The 24,745-nt window shown below is 46.6% G+C and overlaps 1 protein-coding gene across 3 annotated transcripts in view; it reads left to right on the plus strand.

Moving 5' to 3' along the window:
• The window catches only part of PFKM (phosphofructokinase, muscle), a 44,771-nt gene that overhangs the window by 16,779 nt on the left and 3,247 nt on the right, over nt 1–24,745 (plus strand). For 2 of the 3 annotated variants that reach the window (XM_043563762.1, XM_043563761.1), the window contains exons 3-21: nt 6,622–6,714; nt 12,900–12,973; nt 13,817–13,894; nt 15,523–15,712; nt 15,924–16,089; nt 16,816–16,860; nt 17,286–17,394; nt 17,507–17,602; nt 17,832–17,924; nt 18,540–18,665; nt 19,816–19,880; nt 20,372–20,441; nt 21,194–21,343; nt 21,763–21,833; nt 22,185–22,272; nt 22,347–22,499; nt 22,986–23,150; nt 24,220–24,281; nt 24,511–24,622. In XM_043563762.1, the coding sequence (XP_043419697.1) occupies nt 6,622–6,714; nt 12,900–12,973; nt 13,817–13,894; nt 15,523–15,712; nt 15,924–16,089; nt 16,816–16,860; nt 17,286–17,394; nt 17,507–17,602; nt 17,832–17,924; nt 18,540–18,665; nt 19,816–19,880; nt 20,372–20,441; nt 21,194–21,343; nt 21,763–21,833; nt 22,185–22,272; nt 22,347–22,499; nt 22,986–23,150; nt 24,220–24,281; nt 24,511–24,622 (2,006 nt within the window). Of the gene's footprint in view, nt 1–3,173; nt 3,298–6,621; nt 6,715–12,899; nt 12,974–13,816; nt 13,895–15,522; nt 15,713–15,923; nt 16,090–16,815; nt 16,861–17,285; nt 17,395–17,506; nt 17,603–17,831; nt 17,925–18,539; nt 18,666–19,815; nt 19,881–20,371; nt 20,442–21,193; nt 21,344–21,762; nt 21,834–22,184; nt 22,273–22,346; nt 22,500–22,985; nt 23,151–24,219; nt 24,282–24,510; nt 24,623–24,745 lie in introns of those variants that run through there. The other variant, XM_043563763.1, reaches the window with a different exon arrangement.

Raw genomic sequence — 24,745 nt, forward strand, 5'->3', positions numbered from 1 at the left:
ACTCCCCCAAAAGTTAACTACTAACAGTAGTAACTATTAACTATGCACAAGTAGACCCATGCAGTTCAAACCCATGTTGTTCAAGGGTGAACTGCAATTAAGTTTTTTGGGATTCAAAATTTATACACAGATTTTTGATTGCATAGGGGTCACATGACTCAAGGGCCAACTACAATTGATAAGCTCAACTTCATTAAAATGAAAGCGTACAATTCAATGGTATATACTATGTTCATAGAGTTTTGCAGTCACTTTAAGTTTAGGACATTTCCATCACATGCAAAAGACATCTTGTGTTCATCAGCAGTCACTCCTCATTTCCCCATAGTGCTAGGCAACTGCTAATCTGCTTTCTGTTTCTATAAATTTGCCTATTTCATATGAATGGTATCATATAGTATGAGGTCTTTTGTGTTAGCTTCTTTTACTCAGCGTAATGTTTTTATGGTTGCAGGGTATCCGTACTTCATTGTTTTTATTGGCAAGTAATATTCTATTATATGGATATGCCACATTTTATTTATTCATTCATCACTGGAGACATTTGGCCTGTTTCCACTTTTTGCCTATTATGAATAATGCTGCCATGACCACTGGTGTACACATTTGTGTGTGTGTGCATGTGTGTGTATGCGTGTGTGTGTGTATGCATATGTGCTCATTTTCCTTGGGTACATACCTAGGAGTGTAATTGCTGGGTCATATGGTAACTCTGTTTAATATGAGGAACTGGCAAGCTGTTTTCCATAGTGATGACATCACTTTACACTTGTACCTGCAAGACACAAGAGTTCCACTTTCTCCACATCCTCTCCAATACTTGTTATTTTCCTTTTTTTAAAATAGTCATCCTAATAGATGTGAAGTGGAATTTCACAAAATTTGTGGTTTTGATTTGCATTTCCCTAGTGATTAGCGATGTTGAACATCTTTTCATATGTTTATTGGTTATGTATATTTTATTTAGAGAAATGTCTAAACCTTTGCCCATTTTTTGTTTTTTAATATTACAATTTTATTAGATATTTCACTGAACAGAATATGTTTTTTAAATTGGTAGACTTTTGTTACAGAAGTTTTAGTCTTACAGAAAGTTGAGCAGTTTGCACACAGAGTTTCCTCTCCTGTGGTCAGTTTCCATTTACTATTACTACTTAGTGAGGAACATTTGTTACAGTTGATGAGCCAATATTGATACATTATTAGTGATTAGAGTCCATAGTTTATGTTAAAGTTCACTCTTGGTGTTGTGAAGTTCTATGAGTTTTGACAAATATGCCATGTCATGTATCCAGCATTATAGCATCATACAGAATAAGTTTACTGGCCTAAAACCCCCCTGTGCTCTACATATTTATCATTCCCTCTCTACTCTAAGCCCTTGAAAACCATTGATCTTTTTACTATCTCTATAGTTTTACCTTTGCCAGAATGTTACTTAGTTGGAAACATATAGTATGTAACCTTTTCAGACAGGTTTCTTTGACTAAGCAATATGTATTTAAGTTTCCTCTATATCTTTTCTTGGCTTCATAGGTCATTTCTTTTTCTGGCTGAATACTATTCCATTGAATTGATGCATCACAGTTTATCCATTCACCTTTTGAGGGACATTTTGGTTACTTCCAGTTTTGGGCAACTATGAATAAGCTCTTATGAACATTTGTGTGCAGGTTTTTGTGTGGATGTAGTTTTCAACTCATTTGGGTAAATACTTAGAGAAATATGATTGCTGGATCATACAGTAAGGCTCTACTTAGCTTTGTAAGGAACTGCCAAATTGTCTTTTAAAGGGACTGTACCATTTTGCATCCCCACCAACAAAAAATAAGAGTTCCTGGTGCTCCACATTCTTGTCAGCTTTTGGTACTATCAGGTTTATTAATTTTTTTGATGTTAGCCAGTCTAACAATATGTAGTAGTACCTCTCTGTTTTAATTTGCAGTTCCCGAATGACATACGATGCTGGGCATCATTTTATATGATTATTTGCTATCTGTGTATCTTTACCGGTGAGGTATCTGTTCAGACCTTTTGCCCATCTCTGAATTGGGTTATTATCTTTTAAAAAATTCTTTATTTATTTTGAGAGAGAGAAAGAGAGTGTGCATGCAGGAGGGGCAGAGAGAGAGAAAGAGAGAGAGAGAGGGAATTCCAAGCAAGCTCCTCACCATCAGTGAGGGGGGGCTCAGACTCATGAACTGTGAGATCATGACCTGAGCCAAAATCAAGAGTCAGATGCTCAACCCGACTAAGCCATCCAGGTGCCCCAAGGTTATTATCTTTTTTATTATTGAGTGGCAAGAGTTATTTATATATTCTGGATACCTACCCATCTGTTATCACATATATGATTTGCAGATATTTTCTTCCATTCTTTAGGCTGTCTTTGGATGGTAACATTTGCATCACAAAAGTTACTTTTGTGTATTCCAGTGGTTTTATCTTTATTCTTATTGTTTACAGCCAGAATATGCAGGGGCAGAAAAAAAGTAAGCAAGAGGGAGGGCATAGGAAGTCAGGAGAGGAGAGATGCCTGTGGAGAGGCATTGCAACAAAGACCTGGGTGAAGTGGAAAGAGTAAAGAGGATCTGAGGAAAGGATGCACCCTTAGCTCTGGGAGTTCTTGGCCCATGTTGCCTCCACGGACACTGTTTGCTTTGTAGCCCTGTATTTTCTCAGAGAAAGGTACATAAATATAAAAGTTTTTGGCGTCCCTCTACAGAAAATACCGGTGTTCAATGTTCCTCCAGGGCAGGGACTCTATTTCATTTATCTTTTCATCCTCAGCACCTAATACAAAACCTGGCGCAAAGACTTTCCACGAATGCTTGTTCAAAGAGTGACAGAGGTGTGAGATAATGCATAAGGCCAGAGGGGGAGGTTTATTATTAGTTGCTGAGGATGTTTGAATGCAAGGAGTCTCAGTCTGGCTAGGAAACAGTTGTCTCTGCAGACGACATGAGAGGCAACTAAATAATTTCTGATTCCCACTATGTACAGGAGCTGATGGCTCCCGAGACAGAGATGGGGACCCGAGAACCTTCTGGGGAGTGAGGAGAAGCTGATGCCATATCTGAGCTGTCCTTGGGAGGAGGAGGCAGGGGTGGAGAAAGAGGAGCAGGAGGAGGCGGAGCCTCCGGGCCAGCATCAGCTAGTGGAGGTTGGGAAGCCTCTCCTCTTTCCCCTCCCTTGTTGCCTCCACCTGGCTCCTCCCCGCGTTCTCCAAGCTCCCCACCCCCTTCCCCAAGGACAGTCTGCAAGGAAGCCGTGGCGGAGGAGAGCTAAGACTAAAAGGCAAGAGGGGCCCTTGAGTAAAGACCGCGGGGGAAAGCCTAGAGCGAGGTGGGGATGACCGTGCTGGGAGGAGGTGCTGGGGAGAACTGGAAGGAGCGGACGGGAAAAGAAGAGGTGGTATGGCATCAGAAGCTGGAGCGAAGAGGGGGGATGGGTAGGGGAGCCGTGAAGAATCCTAGCCCTTCGGTTCATTTCCCTCCGCTAGCACGCACAGCCCCCGCCCCTGGGAATCAGGGATGGGTGGGTGGTGCTCGGACCTCGTTACCCCTGGCTGCCTCACTCCTATCCTGGCACTCAGCCAGTTCAAATCAGTGCACCTATGATGTTGCCTCCCTGTATTTATCCCTCCCGCCTGCTTATCTTCACACATGTGATTTTATATTTAGGTTTTATGTCTGTGTGTTTCTATGTGTGTGTCACCGTGGATCTATAAAGGTTGCTTATATATGAATCTGCGTGCATTTCTGTGTCCTGTGCCTCTTATAACTGGTTTAGAGATACAGGAGAAGGTTCTTTTTTGCAGGTCAGCACTCCTAACCTTCCCCCTTGTTAATGGTGAATTCTCTCCCTCACTGAAAACTCCATGGGTGGCAGATCCCTGTGTGAGTTTGTCAGTGATGAGCTCCCAGAGTGAATGAGAAGAAAAAACTCAAGGAAAATGGAATCAACATACTCATGTTTTGTTCTTTCATTTCCAAATGTTTGCCTTCTTATGTGCACCAGTGACTTAGTCTTTTTTTTTTTCTTGAGAACAGCAGAAATTTGGACATGAACACTCCGTTAATAGGAGAGTGTCTGTATCCATATGTGTTTATTACATTCCTTTCACTGTCACTATATGCTTTCTTAAGCCCTATTTGTATCTCTATGCGTTAGAAATAGAATATGGAGCTGTCTGTATCCAAGCATACTAAATAAAAGCTTTCATGGGTCTATGTGCGTTTTGTATTGTTCGTCAGTTCACTAATGCCTTCAACAAGGATTTATTGAACTGTTATGTGCATGGGCTTCACCAGGCTTTGGTTAAGCTGTGGGAAAGTTTTAAAAAAATGAACGTGATCCCTCCCTGGAGGGATTGTTCAGTCTAGTTAGGGAAAGTGGCTCGTAGCAGTCATCTATCCAGGGGTCTGCAAACTTTCTGTAAAAAGCCAGATAGTAAATATTTTAGTCTTTGCAGGCTATCTGGTCTCTGTCACAATAATCTACTCTGTTGTAGCACAGAAGCAGCCATAGGATAATGTATGAAAGAATGAGAATGGTATGGACACTGAAATTTGAATTTCATGTAATTTTCACATGTCCTGAAATGGTTTTTTAAACCATTTAAAAATGTGGGGCACCTGGGTGGCTTAGTCAGTTGAGCATCTGACTCTTGATTTTGGCTCAGGTCATGATCCCAGGGTTGTAGGATCAAGCCCTGCATCAGACTCCTTGCTGAATGTGGAGCCTGTATGAGATATTCTCTCTCTCTGTCTCTCTCTCTAAAAAAAAGTTTCTTAAAGAAAAATAAAAATGTAAAAACCTTTCCTTGTTTGCTGCCATACAAAACCAAAAAAAGGGCTGGATTTGGCCTGTGCTCTGTAGTTTGTTGACCCCTGATCCAGTCCAACCTTATTGTCAATATATAAGAAGCAATTTAAATACCATATAAAGTAGTAATTAAGTGCTAAATGAATGGTCTAGTACCAGACAATATGTGATTAGAGGAGGTCCACAAAGAATCCCTCCTATGGTAATCAGTGAAGAGTTAATAGGCTTAATATTCATAGGATTGCAGCTAGGCCTGGCCTTAAGTGATGGAGTGGGATATCTGTGAAAGGGCCAAGGTGGCCTTTTGGATGAGGGATGCAGTGTGCCCAGGTACACAAATGGGAAGGAGCAAAGTAATGTTCAGGTGATGATGGGACAGAAAATTCATGGGAACAAAGGTTCAAGCTTTGGCAAGGGCTAGATCATGGAAGCTTTGAATGCCAACTCAAGAATTTGGACTTTATCCATCAGAATGGATTATATGTAGTATGTCTGTGAATCTGTGTCCCATAATAATGCTATATATGTTTGTGTTTGTGTGTCTTCACGAGTGTCTCATTGCATGTACTTTATTGGTATGTATGCAGATTTGTGTGTTTATGTGACCTGTGTCTTTATCAGCGGCTACCCTGATTTCCCCAGATTCACAGCAGAAACATGAGCTGTGCATAAAGGTCATCAGCCCCGGTTCAAGTGATTTGGCCCAGTTCAAGTGAATGCGTCCTCAGGTCCTATGAGCTACCCATGGAGGTTTATTCTATGTCTCTTGTAGAGTGGAGAAGGGAAGCACAAACGGAGACCAGCTATTGTAGTAGGCAATTCAGGTGGAGAGAGGCGCCGAGGATCGCAAATAAGAGAAGGATAAGGGAAGATAGTAAGGGAGAAGAATAGGACTTGGTAACTTTTGACTCTCAGAGTAAGGAGGAGATCAATTTAAAAATTTAGATTTTAACCTGGATAACTGGTAGAGTGATGACTCCTTTGACATTTTGCGGACACAAAAGTGTGTCTTGTGTGTTCCTTTGAGAGAGATAAGCCCTAAAGACAATAATAGGAAGGTGTTCACATGGCGTGTGTACATAATCTATGTATATCTGGCTATGATTCTGTGTTGTTCTTCCCATTTGATAGCATGTAGTGTGAAGGGCAAGGCCTGAAGATGAGTCAAGAGAGGCTCAGGAGGCAGGAAGCCTGAGAGTGATGGGAGAAGGCATGGAATGTCTTTAACCATTCCTGAGCCTGAACCATCATTTTGTGCAGGCTCAAATGTGCATGTAAAACCTCAAACCCCAGTTCCAGCTTAGCCCAATTCCATAAAACGAAACCATCATCTTCACCATAACCCTGCCTTCCCTCACTTTTCTGCTTCCACTTGGCTGGTTCTCATCAGTGCCCCAAACCTCACCCGATTCCTACCGTCTGCAGCAGCCCTTCCCTTCATTAAAAGGAGGAATCCTTGAGGCCACCTTAACTTTCCTCCTTCTTTTCTCATTTCTGTTCAGTCAACTGCCCTTCCCCTTGACCTTAGCTTGTTCTCCAAATAGACTCCAATTCAGGTGGGAGGGATTAGCCGGGACCTTTGCAGTCTTGGGTTTGATTACTGTGACATTTCAGCTTGTCAGTTTGTGGGGGCGTGGCCCTCTTCTGGAAGAAGTCCAAAACACCCAGGCTGCAAAGCTCAGACTTAGTATAGTAGGAGAGCCTGACTGGGGTGGCTCTAGCCAGTCTAACAGAGCCATTTCCTGAGCACCTCAATCCACCTGTGTCTTAACTGATCGTGCTCTTGAATTCTAGAGTGGATCATGACCCATGAAGAGCACCATGCAGCCAAAACCCTGGGGATTGGCAAAGCCATCGCCGTGTTAACCTCTGGTGGAGATGCCCAAGGTAAGGAGGAAGGCCCTGCTTGGGGAGGGACCAAAAAACCATGGCTGGTAGGCCCTTTTGAGTTTCTTAACTCCCTTAGCCTGTAGAATAGAACTGTCCTTAATGTCCTCCTGCTGTAGATTCACACTGGAATCCTGGGCTTTCCCAAGAATCTCTGTCAGGTCTAAGTCCCCAAGTGCTTCTGGATATTATTTCCTCTACTTTAATTTACTCAAATCTTCATAAAACTTCTTTCCAAGTTTCTCTGAAGATTTGGGACCATTTTGTTCCTTTGATACCTAAAAGACTGGTGTTTTCCCAAGCATCACTAGGAAGAAAGAGACTAAAGAGATAAACTTGTTGAGAAAGCAGTAGGTGGATTCACTTCAAATATATTGAAAATGGTGGGGAAAGGGGGAGATGCAGAAATTGGTATTTGGTGGGCCCTAGCTAGATCTTCAGGTATTACCTCTGAGGTACGTAGAGTTCCTGCACCAGCCAGGGTCCGGCACCACACTCCTATAGCACATTTCCTTCTACTGGGCACAGTTCTACTTCATGCTTAGTTTTCTCTGGCCTTTCCTCTTCTTCCATTCCTTCGTCCCTCGGATAAGCAGGAATAGCAGCAGTTAATCGGTACAGACCCATGGGGTGAGGTGGGGGGGGGGGGGCCGAAAGCAAAGCCAGAGAGAACCCCTTTCTGTGTTGAGTCCCAGAAGCCTGGAAGTCAGGGAAATCAGGTATATGGAAAAATGAAGTGGGAGATAGGGAATGTGTGACTTTTTTTCCTCCTGATGATCTTGTACATTGTAATTTATAATACGTTGAAATCTACCTTCAGAATCTCTTTGAGAGGGATACCAGGACATGGAGACTGTGCTGAGAAAAATAGAGAAGGAAAGAGATTTCAGCCAGTCTCCCCTTCACTGTGCACCACTCTCTGTAGGCTTCCTAAACTTTGTGTTAAGCACCCACTTTGCTTAGAGTCCTGCCTTGTATGTTGTGAAGAAGTTAATTTCCTTTGGAAACTTATAGTTTTAGGAGGAAAGATAGCATACATTACTGGAATTCTTATCTAAGGCTTATGAATAACAAGAATCAAGTGTGCCTAACCAAGTAGAACCCACTTCTATAATGAACAGATAGACCTTGGTTGGATTAACCAGGGAAGAGTTCACAGAGAAGGTAGATTTCAAGAGACTGAACTCTTCATTGAATGAATTCTTCATTCCACAGTGCCTGGTGTACAAAGTAGGTGCTATATAAATGTATTCTTAGTTAAATGCAAAGGATGTTATTGAGCACCTGCATTTCAAGCAGGATGGCAGGCACTAAGGATACATCAATGAAAAAGTTACACATTGTTCTTATGATCCTCATTATATGTTAGTAAATCTAGGCTTTAAGTATATTTTTTATCTAATGTATATTTAATTGTACTTGTGATATGTATTATGAACATGAGAATGCCAGAATGAGGACACTTAGGAAGAGGGGCACAGAGGTCTGAGTTCAGGAAGAGTGGCCAGATTAGGAATGCAGAGCCCTACTTGAGGCTGACCTCGCTTTTCTATTGCTTCTCTGCTCTCTCCTGGAAAGAATCCCATGCTCCATAAACTCTTGAGTGTTGATCCTAAAACCTTGGTAGGGTGGCCTGTGAATTGGATTAAGTGAAGCAAGAAGAGCCTGCTAAAAATCCAAGTGAGGCATACAAAGTTAAGAATTTATGAAAAAGAAGGGCTCTCTGGAGAGGGAAAGAGGAAAAAAAAAAAAAGAGAGACAGGGAGAGAGAGAGAGAGCTAGGATTTAACTTGGGTCTAAGAGCAGCAGAGCCCTTTCAGCTTCTGATCCTGAGCACAGAAACCCTCTTATTCTAGAGGGACCATCACCTGCTTTAAGGGAAGATCCTTCTTGGAGGCAGGCGCTAGCATAAGCTGATTTCTGGAGGGCCAGCTGGACCAAGGCCTAGGGGATCCTGTGACAGGCACAGTGTACCCAGGGAAATATCCCACTGCGAGGCCACATAACATCACAGGTGCATGTGAGCAGGTGGTACAGGAAGAAACTAAGGAAGACAGGGAAGCAAAGCAGAAAACTCAAAGTAGAGTTGAGAGGTCTCAGCTGAAGGAGCAGCTCAAATAAAGTAGCGGCCTGCCCAGAGATAGGTTTCATGATCTTCAGTTCTCCGAGGGAGAGGGCACAGAAATGACTTTTAACCCAGAGGCTGTGGGCCACATGGGAAAGTGAAGGTTGGGTTCTATAAAATCCACAGAGGCCACAGCTCTGTCATTCCCTGAGCTTAGCAAAGCCAATAACCTCTTAAAGCAGAAGAGAGGCCAGATTTCAGATACCCTGAGCTCAGAAACTGGGCTGAGTAGATACAAATTCCAGTCCAGGAATGGCCCCAGCTCTGCTAAACCATACCACATATGCCCACACAACATTGGCTTATTCTGCTGGAAAGGATCTCAGTCATCGCTCTAGCCCTCTGCCTTCAGATGGGCAGTCCATTCCAAATAACATGTTTATCCTGTTTTTAAAGGATTACAGGAACAGGGATTCTATTACCTCTCTGGATTGCTATTCTAGGATTCATAATATTAATTACATATTTGTCAGAAGTGTAATTCAGATCTAACATTTATTTTTCATGTTGGAATTAAAGGATTTTTTTTTCCTGTTCAAAGTTCAATTAAGGTAGAAACTTTCTAACATCTGCTTTCAAAAAGATAGTGACCAAGTCATTTATTAGTTTTTTCTATCTCATGTCATACTCATTACCCATAGTTCTCCCCAAAGCCTCTTGCCTACAGGCTGTAATTAGAAACTCCAAAGTATGTGCTTCTGATGTTCTCCAGAGCCCCTCCTGGCTATACCCAGAATACCCCCTGGGTGGTGCCTGTAATCTTATCCTTCGTCTTGCTTCTAATAAGTCAGACAGCTGCGAATAGAGAGTTATTTAGGGCAACATGGTACAGCTAAGGAGATCCTGGCCAGGACTGGTCTGAGGCCAGAATAGGCCAGTGATGTTAAGTAGAAGAGCCCAAAGAATTACTGGGACTCCCTAGCATAAGTTATGTGTATACATACTGGTCGTGAATTCTAGGGAACTGGGGGGTTTGAAATGCAGGTATAGGGGACAATTAGGGTCCTAAAACTTGATTTCTAGGAAAACGGTTGTCCAGCTTAGAGGCAGGATGACCTCTGGAGGTTGATAAGACTGAGGTAAGAAGGTAAAAAGGGATGAGAGAAGAGAAAGAATCTTCTTTTCTTGTGGGATTTTTCTTCTGCCCAATAGATTTGGATATTTCCTACCTGCCATCTATTGTTTACTTTGTACTTAAAACCTTTTAAGTCATTTGTTTTTCTTAAATCTTTTCTCCCTACCCTTACTCAGCTTAGGAGTAGGAAACAGCATTCCAACCTATAAATTTCAATAGTGTTTTTTCCTTATTTCTTAAGATTACAAACTCATACTCCAGAACTGTAGGTATCCAATAGACAAGCCCACAGGCATTGTGAAAGTCTAGAAAATAAATCAACAATAGTTTCATTTCTGTTCTGACCTACTGATTTATCCTTACTAAGGCACTGATGGCTTTGCATTGACCCTGACTTTGTTCTTTTCATACATGCAGGCTTTTCCTAAAGCTTCTGAGAAGCCTGCTCCCATCACAGAGTTTTCCATTTTGATTCCTTCAGTTTGAGGATGTGAACCTAGACTTCTAGACTTATGTGACTTTGCCTTAGTGATGGCGGAAGTGGGCTTTGACAGCAGTGCTCACCAGTGACCTCTTGTTGGCAAGCCCAACCTTCCCGTTCTTATCTTAGATCGATTATTGGAAGCATTTGGCAGTGTTACAACTTCTCGAAACTGTTCCCTTTGGCTTCCAAGACATGGCTAAGACCTGGGTTTCCTTTTGCCTTTCTTGCTGCTCCTTAGTTTCCTTCATGGAACCCATCATCCCCTGCCCATTCCCTCAGCATTGGTTTTCCTCAGCGTTCCATTTCTTGCCTTTCCCATTCTAATTCTACATATTCTTGTGAGACCATCTCTCCCAAGTCCACATGGGTGTCCCACAAGAACTTCAAGCTCAACATATCCAAATACGAATGTATCATCCACACCTCTACCTGCCTGAATCAAAACTTGCTTCTGCTTAGTTAATTGCACCTCAGTCTTACTCTTTGCCTGTCAGTCATGGGGCCTTTCCATCTTCTTCTCCAACACCTTGAAATCTAACCACAGTGCTGTGCTTCTCTTTCCCCATTGCCTCCTGTCCAGTGTCTCTGTTTTGTCCCAAATGCCACTCTCTCAGTCTAGGCCCTCATTTCGTCTAGGCTGCCAGAGAGCCATCTTATCCCAGCGTCCTCCACATTGCCACCAGTGATCTTTTCTGATATACAGATAGCGTCATGTCTCTCCACTCTCAAAATTCTTTAGAGATTCTCCATCATTTGCAACTTTTGTTTTCTAGGCCAAAGACCTCCTTAAGAATCAAATGACAGCTGTGGACCTTCTCCCAAAGGAAATTCCCATGCCCAGAAAACTTTTCATACAGTTTCATGGGTTCATGGATTTTCTGAAACCATCACCCATGGATCCCCAATCATATCCTGGCCTACAGAATAAGAGCCAGGCTTCCTCGCGTGGCATACAGGTGCCTGCTTACCTTTGAAGCTTCACTGCTCACCACTTCCTGTCTTACGTTTTATCCTTTGTAATACCCAGTTACCTAAGGTTGTTTCTTGACCCTCACCTTTATTTGTGCTATTTTCCTGCCTAGAGCACTGTCCCCCAAAGTGGCCACCTGACATAAAAGATTTATAAGGAAATTGTCCTTTAGGTCTCAGGTCAAATGTTGTCTTTTCTGTATAACCTGTTCTGACTTCCTTTCTGGCAGCTTGGATGCTCCTTCTCCTTGTCCCCACTGCACTTTGTACAAATCTCCTTCATAGGGATCCATATTGTAACCATGTTATATTCTTCACAAGTCTTGAGGACCATTACCGTCTCCTGTATCTTTGCATCCCTAGACTGTATCATTCAACTGTTGTTTCCCTAGTGCCTAGATAGTGCCTGGAGTATGGTAGGTATTTAGTCAATATTTGCTCAGTGAGTGAATGGGCCTTCAATTTGATTTGGTGCTTATAGTCATCTAACACCAACTTTCGTCAGCCTGCAGAAAAAAAACCCTCCAAAATAGACATTTTGGTTTTGTTGGTTCTATTCTGCTCCAAGTAGCTTTGAATTTACAGTAGTTCATGATGGATTTTAGCAGATTTTTCTAATTACTGGTTTCTCTAGTGCTCACTGGCACATGATATTTCTCCAGGCAGGGTTAAGGACCCTAGGAATAGATTGTAGATTGAAACAAAAAAATGTTCTGGGGTATCTGAGGGCGGGTGGCTAAAATGGTTCACAAGAAATTGATCTATCAGGGCTCTGAGATTCCCTGAGGATCACCGTGAGCCCCTTCTCACATGACAGGGCAGGATGGGGTTACCGGGATCAAGACCCAGGTATGCGTTCCATGTCCCACTGGGGAAGTTCTGCTCAGCACAATTATCAGTAGCATTGTTTCTAATACAGAGGCCGTTATAGCTTCCCCCTTGTGTTGTGTGCTGTGCAGGGTGGTTCCTCCACAGTACTCTTGGGAGAGACAGTTCTCGTCACTGAGTAGCTACCGGAAAGGGAGACTACTTAACATGGGAGAGAGGGGAAAGGCTCTCCTCTCTGTTTAGTCCTAATTGATTTTAGTCCTGATTGTCTCCCAGTGGAGAGACTGGGCTCTGTGACCTTGACCTCTTTGAACTTCAGTTTCCAAATCTGTAAAATGGAGGTAACTTCAGGGTTGTGGAGAGGATTAAATGAGATGAGGTTTGACAGGCGTTTAGCAGTGTCTAACCCTACTGTAAGCATTCAAGATTATTATTCCCCAGATTGCCCTGGCAGGGAAAGGTCTTAAGAAAGATGGGATTGGGGGGGGGGGGGGGGGAAGGGAGATGAATTGGAGGTATATGGAGCTACATTAACACTGAACACGATAATTTAGTGTTGGTGGTGGGGGGAGGCCAGAAAACTTGGAGGAGAAGAGTATTCTAGATTCAGAGAAAAGCCTAAGAGAAGGACTGAGATATCTTGTAGTCCAGGCTGCTTTTCTCAGGAGTAACCTCTTCCTGTCGTCTTCCTTCCCTCCTTTCAGGTATGAATGCTGCTGTCAGGGCTGTGGTTCGAGTTGGTATCTTTACTGGTGCCCGTGTGTTCTTTGTCCATGAGGTTGGTTTTCTACTTTGTTCTCCATCATTCTTTCTCTGTTTTATGCTCCCCCCTCCCTACTTCCTGTTTCCTCACCTCCCAATTACATGCTATGCCTGACCTATCTCAGCTCCCTGTCTCCAAGAGTGTCTCTCCCTGACTCCAGTCTCCAGTAATGATGGTAGGATATAGGGATCTACAGATTGGGTCCTCATGTTGCCCGTTCAATTTAAAGGAAGAAGTAACTCTCTCTTCCCCTTACCTCCACCAAAACAAAGAGAGAAGCTGAAATGAGTATTTCAGAGAAAATTTAGTATGTCCTGAGACAGAGCCTTTGGAAAGAACAAAGTCTCATCAGATTTCTGCAGTTTGCTGTACCTTCTGAAGTTCTAACTCCTCTTCCTTCTCTCCCTTCCCTCTCATTCTTTGCCCACTCTTCTCCCTGTAAGGTTTATCTGCCTTCTCCTAAATTGTATCTTTTCAAGTCCCATTTCTCTCCTGCCATTCTTCCACCACCCTTCTCTTTTCCCTCTACTGTTATCAAAACTATCTGCTATTTAGTTCCCCGGGAAAGCAGATTGGAGGACATGGGATAAACCAGAAGCAAGAAGAATTAGGATGAAATATTAGGAAGGACATCCTGACCTTTTGAGATTGCAGGGAAATAGAAGAGGGTATTGAAAAGTTGATGTCTTCTTCCTTGGACTGTGTTAAATATGACAGTGTCATGGACATCCAGGGATCAGTAATGGGAGGAGATGACTTGATTCTCAGAGAACTGCTTCCCAGAGATCCTGTCCTAATCGTGGGGGTTTAGGGAAAACTGGCTTAGCAGAAGCTGAATGGGTGTAATGTGCTCCACAGGGTTATCAAGGCCTGGTGGATGGTGGAGATAACATCAGGGAAGCCACCTGGGAGAGTGTTTCGATGATGCTTCAGCTGGTATGTTCCAGAGGACTCCTGTTCCTTATTTGTCCTGTCCTTGTCCCACCCCACTCTGGTTTGGCCTCATGGTTGCTCAAGTTTCCCCCATGTGGCTCAACGTGAAGGGTTCTGTGACAAGAGAGGTGCCACGACTGCCCTTTACTCTTTGCATTTGAAAACATCACCCTGGTTTCCTAGGGTGGCATGGGGGTGGGGGTGCGGTCACAGGACAGTTTGCTCTTTATGGAAAGGTCACAGGCAAGACTTAAGGAACTGGCACGTAAGCAGGAGTTGTTCTGGAGTCACAGGGAGGGTCTGGCCAGGAAAATAACCTTCCCAGAGGCCTGGAGCCAGAGCCAGAAGTAGAGCTGAAATCTGCCGGTCCTCATGTGATGGTGAGAAGGTCACTTGAAACCACACTGTTTGAGGGAGGAAGGAACCAGCACAGCCTTTTAGAGTTTCCAAAAATACCTTAAGATTATGCGGATTGTATCCATAACCCTTTGTGCTACTTTCCGTAAGTCATTATATACCTATTTTCTGATTTACTGAAAAATCCACAAATTACATTTGTACCCCCATTCTTTACCGCAGTCCTCTAAAAATCCATGGGAAGAAATACAATATGCAGTACTTAGCGAAGATTCTTTATAGGCAATGGTGCCTGCTGTTAAGTGGTCTGAAAATGAGTCAGAATTCTCTATCAGTACTCCCAAAGGCATGAATGCCAGAAGCTTGTACGATTTGTGAAAACCCTAAGTATACTTACCTCTCCTGGGGCATCTATAAGTCCCTGGGGATTTAAGGCTTTCTATACTCAGAACTACTTTCCCTGTGAATATGTGGATATTGTGTCTCCTTCCACGAGCACCACAGATCCCGAGGAGTGAAGGGGAAAGGATTGGCAGGGCCTGGTTACAATTAGAAATCAGTGAGTTCAAGAGGGAAAGCACATTGGGATGACCAAGCACGTTGGGATGAACTGCTAATTATAGTGTGGACACAATCCAATAAAGTCAGGCCACTGGGGAGAATTTCCAAAGACTAAAGTCAGTGCTACATCTTACATTTCTAAGAACATGTGAAAGACGGAGATTGTCCAAAAGCCAACAGTATGTATGTATTCCTTTGCTCTCCTTGAGGATAATCACTTTGATGACAAAGCCTTCAATGAAATGGGTTAATCTTAGCAGTCTTCTAAGAGGTGTAGCAGAATATAGGAATGACCCTATGATAGCTCAGCCAGAATTATTTCCCTTTCCTTTAGAAAGAACAAATGACTTTTTTTTTTAAGTTTATTTATTTATTTTGAGAGAGAGTTGTGAGTGGGGAAGGGGCAAAGAGCGAGGGAGAGACAGAATCCTTAGCAGGCTCTGCACTGTCAGCGCAGAGCCCGAGGCAAGGCTCAATCCCATGAACTGCAAGATTGTGACCTGAGCTGAAATCAAGAGTCGGACACTTAACCAACTGAGCCACCCAGATGCCCCTAGAAAGGACAAATGACTCTTAAGGATGTCAGGGCACTTCCTAGAAAGCCAGGTAGTTATGACAGCTCATCACGATGTTGGAATAGGGGAAATCTTAGCATGTTGAGCCCAAATTTGGCTGTGTCATCTGGGGAGCTGACTTCTACTTCTTCCCCACAGGGAGGCACAGTCATTGGAAGTGCCCGGTGCAAGGACTTCCGTGAACGAGAGGGACGACTCCGCGCTGCCCACAACCTGGTGAAGCGTGGGATTACTAATCTGTGTGTCATCGGCGGTGATGGCAGCCTCACTGGGGCTGACACCTTCCGTTCTGAGTGGAGTGACTTACTGAGTGACCTCCAGAAAGCGGGTGAGACATTGTCATAAGTATTGTTTGTGCGCATGCACACACACCCCTCTCCTCCCATTGGAGGAAATCATCACCCAGACACAAAAGGGAGGTCTTTGCCCTCCTTTCTCAGCCATTGCTTATGCTTCCCATTGGCTGCAGTTCCTTCTCTCTCCAGTCATCTGCTCTTTAGGCATGTCAAGGTGGCTCCTGGTTTGCTTCTCATTGCCAGGTAAGATCACAGCGGAGGAGGCTACGAAGTCCAGCTATCTGAATATCGTGGGTTTGGTGGGCTCAATTGACAATGACTTTTGTGGCACTGATATGACCATTGGCACTGATTCCGCCCTGCACCGGATCATAGAGATTGTGGACGCCATCACCACCACTGCTCAGAGGTTAGGGGACTTGCGGGGGGCAGGTGGGGCAGTGGAGGAGGATCGCAGCTGGGGCTACAGGGCTAGGGCGTCTAGAGAAGATTAATGCCCTTGGGCTCTAGACCCCCAATGACCCGTTTTCTGGGGTGGGAACACTGTCTTTAATGAAGAAGCATCCCTAAAGCCCTGAAATTGCACTGCTGTCTACAGGCCATATGTTTGCCCCTTGTCACTGTCTTGCCCACTGTCCACAGTGTAGCTCTGAGGGCTTTGATACCTGTAGGGTCTCCCAAATGATCAGTGTCCAACCTGAGACAAATCCAGGGAGCTCCAAACCTTAGCCACCCTTTCAGCTATAGTGTAGACTGTAGAGGCCGTCACTGCCGCTGCTCAGTAGGCGGCCTGGGGAGGCAGTGTGGGAGAATGGGAGGCGGAAGGTAACAGTTTGCCAGGGTCATCCTAGGGGATTCCAGGCTGATGCTGGTCGAGTCCTCACTTCTTCACTTCTTTTCCTATTTTCTCTTTCCTTTCCTGGACCCCATTGCTCCCTGGAACAGAGCCACAGTACTGACACCTTTTACTGCTATGTTTTAGTCAGCCTGGTCTTCCTGGTCTCTCCAGAAACCTGCTGGGAGGTCTAACAATATAAATGCGTCTCCCAGGGAGGTTTTGCGGCCTACGTGTGGGTGGCGGCTTGGGACCATCAGGACACTTGGACTGTAAACGTTCTGTGTCTGTCTCTTGCAGCCACCAGAGGACATTTGTGCTAGAAGTGATGGGCCGGCACTGTGGGTAAGATCCCCGTCTCGACTCATCTGTTCTGTGGAGCCAGCGGTAGCCTTCTCTTCCCCAGAGAGTCCAAAGAGGTCTCCCAGGGATAGCAGATTCAGAGGTGTCCATGCTTGTCTCGGTTATGGCCCCCTTTCCCCACCCCCGTACCCACGCGTGCAAGGGTGTGCCTGTGTGCCCGTGCACAGGACAGACACCGCTCTGAGATTAGAAGCCACCATGGCAGGTGAGCACGAAGAGACAGTGCCCTTCAGGGACAAAACTTCACTGAGAGGCTGTCTCAGTGGCGCTCTTACCCTCACCCCAAGCATGAAAGCACAGATCCTCACACATTTCACCACCTATGGGAACAGGCAGACCTGCCAGGTACGGGTTAGGCAGTCTGTGGAGCGTGGCTCCTAGTGTGACGCTTCTGCCTCTCATCTCAGATACCTGGCCCTTGTCACCTCTCTCTCCTGTGGGGCTGACTGGGTTTTTATTCCTGAGTGTCCACCGGATGACGACTGGGAGGAACATCTTTGTCGCCGGCTCAGCGAGGTACTGGCACTTTATTTTGCCCTTGAAAAACCACTCGCCCGTTTCACTGATGATGCACTTCCCTTCCATCGGTTTCATCCCACTGACCTCTTTCCTCTTTGTTCTTGACCAGACAAGGACCCGTGGTTCTCGTCTCAACATCATCATTGTGGCTGAGGGTGCCATAGACAAGACTGGGAAACCCATAACCTCAGAAGACATCAAGAATGTTAGTATGAATGAAACCAGAGAGGCCTTGGACACCACCCCCCACCCCCTTCCCCAGTGACTTCTGAGTCTCCCCTTAGTCCTTCCGTACATCTCTCCCCAGGTTTCCTGCCCCCTGGTTTCCCAGGAAGATAAAAGATAAGAGGCTAAGCCATCGTGGTTTATCTAAGCCTCTGCTGGTTTTTTCTCTTTGACTCTCTATCTCTCTGTCCCTCTTTTGGTGTCCTCAGCTGGTGGTGAAGCGTCTGGGATATGACACCCGGGTCACTGTCTTGGGGCATGTGCAGCGGGGTGGGACACCATCAGCCTTTGACCGGATCCTGGTAAGTCATGGGGTTCTGTGGCCCTTGCGTCTTAGAACCCATGACTTGCTGTCCTTCCCCTGCAGAATCCCACTTCCCAGGACAGGGGCTTACACCATTGGCCATGCCGCCTCCCTCTAGCTTCTGGACTGCAGTGGCCCTTGACTCATTCCCATCCACCCGAGTTCTCTTCTGTTGCAAAAAATGATGGGAAATTATATGCTCTCCAAATAGTGAGGTCTAATATCTCAGCTTTGATCATTAGTAAAATTATTAAGATCTAACCTTAGACACTCAGGTTGAACCCTCTCATCCTACTTTCGTTAGAAGAGAGAGGCAATACTCTCCCTTGTTTTATCAATAAGAAGGGAATATTAAGCCTCAGTAATCTCCTTGATTACTACAATGGACATGCTTGTCTGGAACCAAATAGAATTCTAATGGTAAGAGGATGAAGAATCAAGCTTTAGATGAAATCTGGGTAGGGAGATAAAGCCCCATAAGCTCTTAGCTGTAGTCCTTAAATGTGCAATTCAACCCTGTGATCTGGAAGGGCCTCAGGTGCCCTGGCTCTCCAGGCCCAGTCCAGATGGGGAGGCCTGAACCAGACTGTCTTTGCTCCCTGGGTTCCTGCAGGGCAGCAGGATGGGTGTGGAGGCAGTGATGGCACTTTTGGAAGGGACTCCAGACACCCCAGCCTGTGTGGTGAGCCTCTCTGGGAACCAGGCTGTGCGCCTGCCCCTCATGGAGTGTGTCCAAATGGTAAGTACCGACCTCAGCTCCTCGTCCTAACAGCCCAAGCCCCTGTCTTTGAGCTAGAGCTTAGAGGGAAAGAGACCAACTTCGAAGGGCACTGGAACTCCTGTTGGAGATGGGAAGGCAGCATGGTGTAGTTAAGAGTCAAATGAGGAAAGGGCACAGTAGGCTTTGCATAGGAGCTGTCCCCTCTCTAAGCCTCAGTGTCCCCATCTGTTAAATGTTCCTAAGAAACGTGGGAGACACTACATCTTACCAAGTAGTGAGACCCAACGTCGCACAATATCCAGCCTCGGATGCTTTTGCCATGTCTTTGTTGGAAAAGAAACGGAGTATGTCTCCAAACGTTATTAAAAGCAGGGAATAGTATTATGGTCTGGCTGGCTAGCTCGTATGTTTCTATGATTTCTACCTTGAACATGTTTCTCTGAAACAACGTGAGGTTCCTAACACTCACCCTGAGGGCTACTGTAAGGAGCGGAGGGAAGCTTTGTAGAAGGTCTGATGCAGTATCTGGAAAATACCCGGTGGTCAGGAAATGGCTCTTATTACAAAGGAATCACTCCTGTGATACCACAGAGCAGTGTGTCTGGGGCTGAGGTGTCTGGCTGATTCTTAGGACTGGCCTGCATGCTCAGGGCTGGCTCCCCATTTCCTGGCCTGCTTCTCCCTCAAACTGGGAGTCCCAGAAACCTACAGCCTAGACAGGCCCCAGCCTTGCTTGGAACTATGTATCCCAAAAGCTAAAGCGCGGGCTCACAGAGCAGAAATCAGTAGCTGGGAGACACACGGCAGGGATCAGCTTTTCTTCCTAACTGGGATCCGTAGGGTCTTCTTCATACACTCAGTTTAGAGGCTACTTTCAGGTTGCGGAATGGAGGAAGATGCTATTTTATCTGTGAGCACTCCTCCACTCTGAAAAATATTCGAATAAGTAGAGCATTGAATCAGCTCCTTCCTTTGGCTGCTCATTTCTCCGAAAATTAAGGAAAAACAAAGATGCTGCTTTCTGTGAATGGGGAGCATAGCAAAGGTGGGAGGCGTGGTGGGTAGGATCCAGGCATAAGAGTGGAGACAGAGCGTTACCACGGGCTAGGAATCCAGCTGTGTAGAACCCTGCCCTGTAGTCATGACTCTTGCTGTGCTCCTCCCTCAGACCAAAGATGTGACCAAGGCCATGAACGACAGGAAATTTGATGAAGCCATGAAGCTGAGAGGCCGGTGAGGAATGACCGGAAGCTCACTAGCTACAGAAATCAGATATTGGAATGGAGCAAAAAACGGACATGGTTTCAGACCCAATATAAGAGCTTCTGCCCCTCCCTGTTCTTATTGTCTCTGTGACAGTTCCTTCCTGAGAGAGTTGGTTGTGAGGTGACCAGGAGGCACAGTTTGTCCCAGGGATGCTCTTCCTGGGATTGGCCTGCTGTAATCCGGTGGTTTTTGTGTGGGTTCCAGCCAGGTTTTCAGTTTCTCTAGCCAAGGGACAGCGTGTCGTGCTGAGTGCAGTGCCTGGGAGAAGAGTCCTCAGGGAGGGTTTGATCGGTTACTGGCCCTTTTTCAGCCCCTGCCCAGTCCCTGCCAGGTCCCAGTTATGTCCTTTGAGGTTTGCCCAGCTGGACTTCACACTGGGAACAGAACTTTAGATCCCCTTGGCTTCTGGCCGTGAGGAGCGGCCTGAAGACCCCCCACCCCACCTGTACTTTTTCCAGGAGCTTCATGAACAACTGGGAAGTGTACAAGCTTCTGGCTCATGTCAGACCCCCAGTCTCTAAGGGACCGGTGAGTTCTCTCCCTTTGACTCTGTCTCTCAGTCTCCCTCCGTGAAGTGCCACCTCCACTCGTATAACCTAGAGCCTGGCCAGCTTCTTCGCCCCACTAAAATCTCCAGTGCTGAGTCCCTGACCCTACTAAGAAATTTTCTCTTAGCCCCCCGAGATACCAGCCCCATGTTCTTAATGTGTCCCAGACGTCTCTGCCCCAAGGCCCACATCCAATTTAGGATTGACGAGGTAGCGTGCAAGGACTGGGAAAGAGATTTATGGATTAATCCTTTGGGCAGACCTGGGAATGATCATATGAATGTACTTCAGCCACTTCTTCCCCTGAAGTAGTGGTTCTCGGTACTGAGTGTCTATCAGAATCATCTGGGGTGCTTATTTAACGTGCAGATTGCTGGATCCTTCCCTCAGAGAGGATTTAGCTCTGGGGTCGCGGCCAGGAATAGGTTGGTTTAACAGGCTCCCTAGATCAGGCGGTCCAAATATCACACTTTGGGAAATGCTGCTCTGGAAGGCCTCATTTGTTACGTAATGCTATCTGTGGGCAGGGACAGTGGTTTTCCTTATTGATTTGTGATAAAGAATTTGCTTCCACATGATGAGGGAACAGGCTGTGCTGGCATTCCTGGAGAGGGGGTACATTGTCCAGAGGCACATGTCCTGACCCTAGGACCATGAGGGAGACAGGGTTCAGCTTCCCTTACTGACCTGTCCCCCTCTTCGCCCTGCTCCCTCTCCACTTCTTCTCCCCAGAGTAGCATACACACAGTGGCCGTGATGAATGTGGGGGCCCCAGCCGCAGGCATGAACGCTGCCGTCCGTTCCACCGTGAGGATTGGCCTCATCCAGGGCAACCGGGTGCTGGTTGTACATGATGGCTTCGAGGGCCTGGCCAAGGGTCAGGTACGGGGACTAAAAGGAGGAGGGCACGTACTCTGAGGCACGTAGCAGGGGTGACCTGTCGGTCTTTTTCTTTCTCCTGGCCCCTCCCCTCTCTCTCTCTACCTTTCTTTCCTCTCAGGGTTTGAGCAGAAGTAGATGCTTAATTTTAGGGCAGTATGAATAGGCAGGAGCCACTGAAATGAACCCTTTACAGGCAACACACCTTGTTTAATTCTCTGTCCCAAAGCTCAGTGCAGTGCCTGGCATAAGTAGGTGCTTTCTATTTGTGAATGGGCAGTAAGACCAGAGGAAGTTCACTGAGGTGGGGAAAAGCCGATGCGTGGTGTTCCTCTTCCAGCCAGGGGGGTGTTGGGGTGGGATCAGAACTCAGGAAGTAGCATTCAGTCCACAAGGCAGACCTGTGTGATCTTTTCCTGCAGATCGAGGAAGCTGGCTGGAGCTATGTTGGGGGCTGGACTGGCCAAGGTGGTTCCAAACTTGGGACTAAAAGGTAAGTGGCATTTTGGAAGCACCTCCTCCTAGTCACCCCTAAAGATGTCCCTTGGAATGTGGGTGTCAGTTCATTAGGTCAGCGTCTACACTGCTGTAGTCTGCATCTTCTGTCCCCAAGCTCACAGTTGCCTCAGTGAGGGAAGGCCTGCATATCTAGACATCTCTTAGCAGCTCTAGCAGTTTTAAGCCCCAGGATGTGTACTTACACAGCCATGAGAGGGGTGGCAGGGAAGGGGGCACAGGGCAAGAAGTTATACATTCTAATTCTAGCTTTTTTCTCCCTCAACTTTGCTTAATTCTCCAAATTCCATCACCTCATCGCCCACCCCGCCTCATCCCAATCAACTAGGACTCTACCCAAGAAGAGCTTTGAGCAGATCAGTGCCAACATCACTAAGTTTAACATTCAGGGCCTTGTCATCATTGGGGGCTTTGAGGTGAGTGCTCTCCTGTTTGTTCTCCTCCTCCCCACTTTTCCCTCTCCCCTCATGGCTGCCACCCTCCTTCTCAGGCTTACACAGGGGGCCTGGAACTGATGGAGGGCAGGAAGCTGTTTGACGAGCTGTGCATCCCGTTTGTGGTCATCCCCGCGACGGTCTCCAACAACGTCCCCGGCTCGGACTTCAGCGTGGGGGCTGACACAGCACTCAATACTATCTGCACGGTGAGAGCCCGCCCCTGCTTCCCAGGCCTCTGGCCAGCTCTGTAATCCCTAGACCACGTGTACTGGAGAGTGAGCTACTGTTTTTGTACTAACCAAGTGACAGTGTTCGAACGGTGCCTCTTCGAGCCCAGGCCCTTAACGCACTTTATTTCTCCACGCTACGGTGTTCATTCTCACCTGTCAGCCTCCAACGCATCAGTATTCTGCATCCCAAATGTTTTTTTCCGTCCTGAGGTCAGATAGCCTAATTTCCCTGCCCTGAACAATACAAAGGGTAAGTACAGCTTCCTTCCCAGGAGGCAGTTCCACAGGGCAGTTGGCAGGTGTGCCGGCCGCCCCCTAAGGCAAGAACTTGATGAGGCATAGGGGCCTGGCTGAGCCGGGGAGGGTGGCGTTCTGGGGCCGGTTTATGGCAAGGGCCAGAGAAGTGACAAGGATCAGACCCCGGACTCTGTCTTTCTAACTGAGACCCCGCTGTCTTTGCAGACCTGTGACCGCATCAAGCAGTCAGCGGCAGGCACCAAGCGTCGGGTGTTTATCATCGAAACGATGGGTGGCTACTGTGGCTACCTGGCCACCATGGCAGGACTGGCAGCTGGGGCCGATGCTGCCTACATTTTTGAGGAGCCCTTCACCATTCGGGACCTGCAGGTAGATGGTCACTCAGAGCCTGTTATGCAGCTCTCCCCTGCCCTAGTCTGTCCCCACAGCATCTTGAGCTGTGAGAGCTCAAGATGAGGTTAGCTGCTTGGTCTCTGGGGCCCTGCGAGGAAACTAGAAAGAGCAGCAAGAGGGCATCTCCGGTGTAACCTCGCACACATGACCACAGCTGCTGTTTCTGGAGCATTCGTTTCGAAGGCCCCATGTTGCTAAGCAAGCCCTTCTCAACGTGTTTTTGCATTTTGTCTTCAAAACACACGTGCAAGGGAGCTATTATTATCTCCGTGTTATGGACGAGAAAGATTTAAAGAGGTTAAAAGACTTTTCTAAACTTGTGAGTAGGTGGTTTAACTAACAGAGAGAGTCGGTGGTGTCTCTACTGATCATGCCACCCGCCCTGGGCTCCCTTGCTACCAAAGCAGACTCTTCTCATTCCTGTCCCTTCCGGGGTTGGGGTAGGGCGCTCCGATTCCTTTTTCTCAGAGGGGCCGTATGATCCTAGTTTTCTAAGATCTCAGTTCACTGGAGGGAAGAAGAGCCACAAAGTGCAGGGGCAGCAGGCTGAGGGAACTCCCTCATGCAAGAACTCAAGTCCCTGCTAGGAATGGAAGGTGGGAGTCTTCCTCCTTCACCCCCAGCTCAAAGCCCAGATGAAGGAACTGGTTCCTCCCAAGCGAATCACTGCTGCACTGACAAGCAACCCATTCAAAGGCCAACACTGAGAGCAGTGCCCCCCCGCCCCCGCCTCGGCCCTCTGAGGGAAGGGAAGCAGAATCCCCTGGAAGGGGACACTGGGAGCAGGTGGAAAGGTGAAGACCGGCAGTTACCACAGCTGTCCTTAACTCACCCTCTCCCAGTTCTGCCTGGCTCGTTTGGAGTCTTTGTTCACATTGCAGCGTGCACTGAACTTCTCACAGGGACTAGGCACAGATTGTAAACAGCTCTCTTCCAGTCTCTCTCCCCATCTGGAGAGGCCTGGTGGGGAACAAGAGATCCGTGAACTTGCCCGGCCTTATCCACTCCTGGCAAGGCTTAAGATTTATTACTCTCTTATTTTCAGGCAAATGTTGAACATCTGGTGCATAAGATGAAAACCACTGTGAAAAGGGGCTTGGTGTTAAGGTACCTCATCCATGGTGTGTTTCTAAGTGAAGAGAACAGTTAGGCTTTGGCTCTAGCCCACAGAATGAATCCATGGTTGGGATGCCCTGAGGAATTTGGGGACACAGTGAGAGAACTGGAGCCATGGGAGGAGACAGAAAAGGGAAGAACAAAGCCTACTGAAGCAGAAAAGGGTTGGGAGGGATGGGGAGACAACCAAAGTCACAGGCTTTTGGTCTCTACCTGGCAGGAATGAGAAGTGCAATGAGAACTACACCACGGACTTCATCTTCAACCTGTACTCTGAGGAGGGGAAGGGCATATTTGACAGCAGGAAGAATGTGCTTGGGCACATGCAGCAGGTCGGGAAAACACCCCAGTCATACCCTTCACCAGACGGCCACAATCCCCGATAGCCATTGGGTCTCCCACTGGTCCCCAATCTGCTGGAGACTGTCGGTGCCACCACAGAGCACGAGCCTGCA

Source organism: Prionailurus bengalensis, chromosome B4 (genome assembly GCF_016509475.1).
Source record: "Prionailurus bengalensis isolate Pbe53 chromosome B4, Fcat_Pben_1.1_paternal_pri, whole genome shotgun sequence".
In the NCBI taxonomy this organism is placed as follows: Eukaryota; Metazoa; Chordata; class Mammalia; order Carnivora; family Felidae; genus Prionailurus; species Prionailurus bengalensis.